Genomic DNA, 7,582 nt, shown 5'->3' on the forward strand with positions numbered 1-7,582 from the left:
ATGAGATGAAAACAAGGAAAGCGATATGGTGGGAGCGATAATTTTTTTTTTAGAGATAAAGCTTAGCCGGTGACGCAGTAAAAATTAAATAACAAAATAGTAAAATTTTGCATTAACGTCTGAGAAATTGTCGAAAGTGCAATTGACCATCACGTTTGATTGCAACACCGTTATACATTTTTCTACACACATCATAAAATGATTACCGATGTCGTTAAAATTTCCTTACTTACCGGAATTTACACGTTTTTATGTTTGGAAAATTATGCTTAAATTCTTTTGGTGTGATATTTAGCAAGGTACTATATTTTTATTACTACATTGTATTATATTACTTTATACTTTATATATAAGATATCAATGCTTTACATATATATATATGTATTCCTATTCGCGGCACGCGTTGATTCGCGAATTTCGCCAATAGAGAGACGGAGTTTCGCTATCGCATCAATAAAGATTATTGGAGACGACGATAAAACATTGACTTTGCAAGAATGTGTCACTATTAGTAAATAATTCTTGTAATCACGTGTACGCGATACGAGGGTACATTGAGCGATTTCCCTCAATAGTGTCTAACGAGTGACACGCGCGAGATTGTCAATGCGCGATATATTTCATCATTCATTCACGTAATTATTCGCTCGGTTACATCATAATTGATACAAGCGCACCTTTGGAAAAGGATCCGCGAGTGTATGTCGCGAAGAAAACTATCGTTCACTAACTTCTGATAACTTCTAATCTATAATACAGATTACCATTTCGTTGTTCACCTGCATTTTGTCTATTATCTCAAGAGCATAAATTTGTATAAAACGCTCTTAGAATGATAATGCTCAGAAACTTTTAGATATTATTTTCAAGAAATTTTGAAATGCAGCTTTATTTGGAAATACGTGTCAATGGTTTTAAGAGACTCTGTTGAATAATCTTTTTTAAAAATGTTTGTCATTTTATCATTTTTAACCGACCGAAATAAGAATTAGGACAGATGAAGCGTATGAGGGTATCGATATCGGCACGCACGCTGATTAGATGCGAGCAACTATTGAGGCAGTTGTCGCAGGAAAAGACACATGTACGCCGATGTTATATTGATAGACGTGTTTATGTTTAATAATTCTGCGGTATCTGTGTTTTTGAAGAAGATTATCGTTTTTAGTCGCACGCGGGTGAAAGACCTTAGGGAAATCACGAAAACATAGTGAATTGGGATGGAAAAGTGAGCGACGAGAAAATTTGGAGAAAAATGTGCAGAATTTGAATATTATTCTTACTGTTCTTTTTTTTATGTGTCAATGATTTGGATAGCGCGATATTATGAAAGGACGGAAGAATTATTGTGAAACGCTGATATAAATTACGATAAGTGGGGAATAATTTAAGGTAAAACATTTCTAATATATTTTAAATATTTAACAAATTATTCTTAAAATGTTATGAAAAATTCATAAAAAAGAACAACCGAATTGCAAAATATGACTATCATTTCTGGAATTCATACATATTGCGTGATGCAAATAAGAAAAAGCAAAATTATTTTGGTTTTTGACACATTAACGTTCAAGAATGTTTTGTAAAATTCATAAATATATATTGCTAATGAATTTTTTTATCTCGCTACTTTCTTTACTTATCATAAAGGGAAGTTGTGATAATCTTCATTTCCTGAATTTGTTTGTATTCCGGATTTGGATATCTGAACTCCCTTTTAATCTTATACATTATGTATAATATTTATACTTATAATTCCTCATAACGATTAGATATGTTTGAACTCCAAATATTACGTCCCGTTCTATATAGTCCATATTTCTATATAGTCCATATTTTCAATCAGCGGCAGAATAGCCGCGGTAAGTCGCGGTATCGGATTGGTAAATATAATCAGGGGAACTATTTAGTCAGGGGAACTATTTACATTCTAGTATATGTGAATATGTATATTTCTTTTTGTGTATGGAACGATTTTCTGACGCAACGTGTTATCGCTAAATATAAAAGGAGGCATAGCCGAGCGCGTTGTCAGTGTTGACGAGGGTAACAGAAGCGTTCACTTTAGAAGGATGTGTTCTTGACGAGTTTATCTGCTTCTTACCTCTCGGAAAACAATATTAATACAGAGGGAAGAAGAGAGCACAGACGTGCACACAGAGTGCTCGTTTAGACCTGCCAAATTGTGGTTAATACCACTGTGGCAATCAAGAACAATCGATTCATTTAACAATACAATTAACACTGTGTCAACTGTGATTGTGTATCGAAAAGTAGTATACTTGAACTCAGGCGCGATCAATAACTAATCAATTCTACTAATAAACACGCCTAATCAATTCGGAGGTTGTAGATTTATAAGAGATTTACGAACGAGTGCACCGTAGAACAGAGAAATGGATTATTCTTACTTCATGACGGACGTCGCCAAACGCAGGCGGCCTGCCACGACGCGGGAGCTAAGTAAGCAGCAAGCTCTTCTCTTTATTCTCGCGCAGCTTGAACGTAACGCAATAATCAGTTACGAACAGAAAGTAAACCAGCGAACGATTCGATTTATATTTAATTATCAATAATTGCAAACTCTTTTATGATAGATTAATAACATCACCAAGATAAAAAATTTACGCACTAAATTGATAAGTTAACTTTATGATGGTCGCATAATTAATTGCAAAAATACTAATGTCAGAATATTAACGTCTTAATTGTCTCGATAAATCTAAGGATTTTAATCGACAACGGAGGATCTTTTAACTGTTCCAGCTAAAATAGCGTACTCCGCGCCGAAAAGTACCATTTCCTTAGCAGAAGGAATGCCCAACGAAGAGACGTTCCCGTTCACGGAAATTTCAGTTAAACTCTACGATGGTTCGTCCTTTACTCTGGACGATGGCGAGTTAGGTGCCGCTCTTCAGTACATACCGACGCAAGGTTATCCTCCTCTTGTGCAGGTAGAAAAGATCCTCCAGCAGAATTTTTTCCAAAAATATTCCGTGTATATAAGAAATTTTAGAGATAGCATAGCGCTCCGTTTTGACACGCTCATATCTAACTTGTCGATTAGAAGGGAAATAAGAGAAACATAAACGTGATAAAACATAACGAAGATAAAGATAAGAAAAGACAAAAGTCAAAAGCCATTTCGAGAATAAGCCAAACGACGTTCTGATTATGTCACACGTACATTGTTTGTGCGCCTCATGTAATCGACCGTGTCGTTACACCCGGAATCTTTCGTTCCCGAGATAAGGGAATCGGCTGACAATGTGTCTAACAACGTCGGACATCAAATTGGTTTCAGGCCCTGAGGGAATTCCAGAGAAGGGCACACGCGCCACCCTTATGGGAGAGTCGCGACATAGTCGTCGTTTCGGGGTCTCAGGACGGGCTTAGCAAGGCTCTGGAGGCTATAATCGGCACTGGTGATCCGATTTTGGTCCCCGACCCTTTCTATCCTGGCGTCGAAGTTGTGGTTAGTGAATATAGATATGCTTTCATTAGAGAAAGAAATTCGAGAAGTATATCCCGTACATGTACGCGCGTCGCGTCGCGTCGTTTTAATCCTTTTAACTACGAAGTATACGCTAAATAATAATTTGTACAATAGCGATAAAAAAGACTTTTTAAAAACTTTGTAATATGATTTTATTCACTTTTGATATTGAACGTAGAGAATCCGCACAAGAAATAAAGAAAATATCTTTTATATTTAATATATTTAATATCTCTTATATTTATATTAAGAATGGGTGTAATAAAACACTATATTTCTATGTTAAATCTGAATTCGATTTAATCTAATTTACTTTAAATTTACTAAAAAAAAAATTCCTTTTTTTTAAATTATATCAAGATGCTCGGTATTTATTTGTTATTTCAAAATTTCGTTACTACAAATAATACGGGTGTTGATTTCGATCATAGATAGCACCTCACAAAGCGGAGCTTATAATGATCCCGCAAGACGACGACGGTCCTATTCCGGAAATACTCCGGGAGACTCTGAGAAACCGGGAGCTTTTCGGCGCAAAAATGCCGAAAATAATGTATATAAACGCTACGGGCACGAACCCTACCGGCATCATTATACCTCTGGAAAGACGAAAGGAGATCTATAGGATAGCCTGCGAGTACAATTTCTTGCTTCTCGACGACGATCCTTATCATTTCATGCATTTCGACAAGGTGAGTCATGAGGTTTCATATGCGACAAACGAATGTGTTATTTTGACGTGGATGGCATATAAAGAAATTAAGCCGGCCACATAAATATGAACGTTAATAGAGGTATTAATAGACGTATAAATATACATGCGTTAATATTTATTATGCAAATAATTATACCGAAAATTACTTAAAAAATGGAACTCTGCAAAATGCAATAGTATTTTGTAAACGGACCCGCAGATTACAGTGCAAATTAGATGAGTTTACTATATGATGTATCTTTGACGTAATATCGTCATAATTTTGCATAAACGTAAATTAAATTTCGAATGACCTACGTGATAGCATTAATTTTTATATCTTTTAAAGCTGTTGAAAATATGATAAAATGCAGTAGCAATACACTCGAAGCGGATGAGATATATCTGTTAATTAACAATATACATTAAGCACTGTATTAAATATGTTATTAAAAATTTATAGTGATATCAACGAACTCGCATATCATAAATGTCTTTTATGTTTCACAATCTTTATCGACATTTGAGATAGAACGCAATCGATATTTGAATTTTCAATATAACTGATATATTATGCAAAATTATATATATTTATAAGATTATAAATATTATGTATATAATATTTATATGAAATTAAAATAAATACTAGTAAAGAGACTTCCTTCACCGTAAGAATAAAAAAAAAATACGATAACTTTTAAAAGAAAATGTATTCTTTCTCAGGAGGATCCTAAGTCTTTTTTATCACTTGATACGGAAGGTCGAGTAATTAGGTTGGATTCATTCTCGAAAGTGATCAGCAGTGGTATCAGATTAGGCTTTATGACCGCCGCGGCTCCGCTGATAGCCTGCGTAGAGCTCCATTTGCAGAGCAGCCACCTCCATGCTCCTACCTTATCGCAGGTTGGTAGAGATATCCTTTACCCTTCGCAAAACCCTTCGTGACCCTTTGTCACCCTTACTTTTCCGTGTCGTTGGTAACGCGTGAATATCGTGCAAAATTCTAAGAATGTATAAAATTCTAATTAACATTAGAAGTTTATATTTCCAAATTTTATTTTAACTCATCGGTGTTAAAAATTAATCATAATTCTTTTTCATTAATAACATATTATATTAATTTTAATACACACATGAGTAGAATACGTTAGATAACGCGATTTGAATGTTTGTAGTTGAATGCAAAGTGAAAGAATGGATTTATTGTACTTTTTATATACATGAGAAAAACGAGCGATGACCGTAAATATTATTATCTAGAATGATGAAACGTCGTGAAATGTGGACGCACGCCTTCGCTTAATCATCATCCATAAATCAAACCGACAGTGGCGCGTGTCGGGTCTTATCGAAATTGTAAACATTGACCGTTTTATCATCAAAAAGAAATGATAAAGAAATAACTTTGGATTTTTTAGGTAATAATGTACAAGTTGTTGAAGATCTGGGGTTACGAAGGCTTGATGCAACATTATACAAGAATAAGGTGCTTCTACAAGCAAAGAAGGGATGTTATCTCGGCGTTGGCACGCAAGCATTTAAATGGTGAGTAATAATTAATAATAATGAGTGATAATTAATAATAATTAATAATATTAGTAATAAATAATAAATATTAATAATGCTCTTGATATACACTTGATGATAATTTATACTTAACTTTATAATAACTTTTTATATAACTTCTTATAATTAATAGATAATTTCTTAGAATACATGTGATCTTTGTATATTATATATATGTATATAAGAAAATTAGATAGTTGGTAAGTCACCGCAATTAAAAGATTAAAAAATGACGATTTGTGTTTTATAGGTTTGGCGGACTTTAGCGTACCAAGGGGTGGATTCTTCTTATGGATTAAAGTACGAGGAATCGAAAATACATGGAAGATGATAATGCAGCGGGGTGTAACGGAAGGAGTTATTATGGCGCCAGGAGGCGCATTCATGAGAGACTCTAAATCCTGTAACGCCATCAGGGCAAGTTTCGCCAAGGCTTCCTATCAGGAAATGGATCTGGTAAATTCAAACTCTAATATATTTTTATATATATTGTATTTATTATTATATGTTAATTTTCACTTATATATATTATAAACATTAATTAATATTTTAACATAAAATTAACAAACATTAAATATATTTAAATTATAAAGATAAATGTTTATTTTCCCACAAAATACTTTAATCATAAATTTGAACTATTGATTATTAATTAATCATAAAAGTTAATGTAAATTAATTATAACAAATAATAAAATTTAAAGTAAACATATTAAAGTCAAATGTTTGAGCGTATCAAATTTAGGCGATTTAAATTATTGTTTTGTTAATCTTTTTCTCATGTCGATCTATTTTATCTTATCGACGTACAGCATCTAATCTATCGACGGTGAATAAAGTTTCGTTGAAACACATGCTATCATCATTGCTGCTAAACGAATTGACTCTCGAATATTTATGTCTATACTTATATTTCAGGCACTAGAGCGATTGGCGCAATTAATCCAGACGGAGGTAGCCGAAAATTACATTGAAAATATTGACACGTGATAATATATTTTGTATATAATATATTATCAACAAATAATATATTTGTACATGACTACACGGTTGATATTGAAGTTAACGAGCATCAGTTGGTAATAAAATAGAGTGATAGGACTGGAAAGATATTATCAATTATAAGTAAATTGTTGAATGTTAAACGGTAAAAAGAAATGTATCGAACATCGATAGAATTGGGCAAGTTATGTTAGATCGAAATGAATTTTATACATCTTCGTCGTTTTTAGAACGTAGTCTCGAGTTTCGTTAACAGAGGACATTGCATAACTAAAACAGCTACTTTGCGCATTAAGTTTTTATTTATTTAATATTAACAACAGTTAATATTTTAAAAATTTATTATATTATTATACAAGCTTTCGTACAAGAAATATATGATATTTCTTACATGTTTTTTATAACAGCATATTTAGTTTCAGCGTGGGATAACAGTAGCTCGATTAATCTCATAAAATCTTGACAAATGCGCATATTATTAAGCATATCAAAAAATAAATTAAATTAATACATTAAATCCATTTAAATCTCAGGCATATATTGCATCGCCACATTTACGGTAGATTATATTTTTATCTTTCTATTTAAATTTTTGTAGAAAAACGAAACTAATTATTCAATGACATCTTTTTTTATTTTTTAACATATTTTATTTTACATTAAATTTTTATCTTCTTTGACAAACGTGTTAATTTATATTGTTAAGTAAATGTAATTTTTTAATTAGAAACCATTGTTTTATTTTTATTATTTAGAAAGACCATGTAGGTTATCTAAATACTTAATTAATTTGATAAAATATTGTACTTAAAACTTTAGATAAC

The 7,582-nt window shown here is 32.4% G+C and overlaps 1 protein-coding gene across 1 annotated transcript; it reads left to right on the forward strand.

Moving 5' to 3' along the window:
- The first annotated feature begins 2,047 nt into the window (after positions 1-2,047).
- Positions 2,048-7,157, forward strand: LOC139768162 (kynurenine/alpha-aminoadipate aminotransferase, mitochondrial-like). Its single transcript, XM_071698086.1, has 8 exons — positions 2,048-2,463; positions 2,767-2,954; positions 3,305-3,475; positions 3,928-4,188; positions 4,914-5,093; positions 5,609-5,735; positions 6,007-6,212; positions 6,675-7,157. The coding sequence occupies exons 1-8, from the start codon at positions 2,397-2,399 to the stop codon at positions 6,744-6,746; spliced, it is 1,272 nt and encodes a 423-aa protein (XP_071554187.1). The 5' UTR covers positions 2,048-2,396; the 3' UTR covers positions 6,747-7,157.
- Positions 7,158-7,582: the final 425 nt, after the last annotated feature.

Source organism: Temnothorax nylanderi, unplaced genomic scaffold (genome assembly GCF_030848795.1).
Source record: "Temnothorax nylanderi isolate EJ_2023f unplaced genomic scaffold, tnyl_v1.0 TNYL_tig0014_pilon, whole genome shotgun sequence".
Classification (NCBI taxonomy): domain Eukaryota; kingdom Metazoa; phylum Arthropoda; class Insecta; order Hymenoptera; family Formicidae; genus Temnothorax; species Temnothorax nylanderi.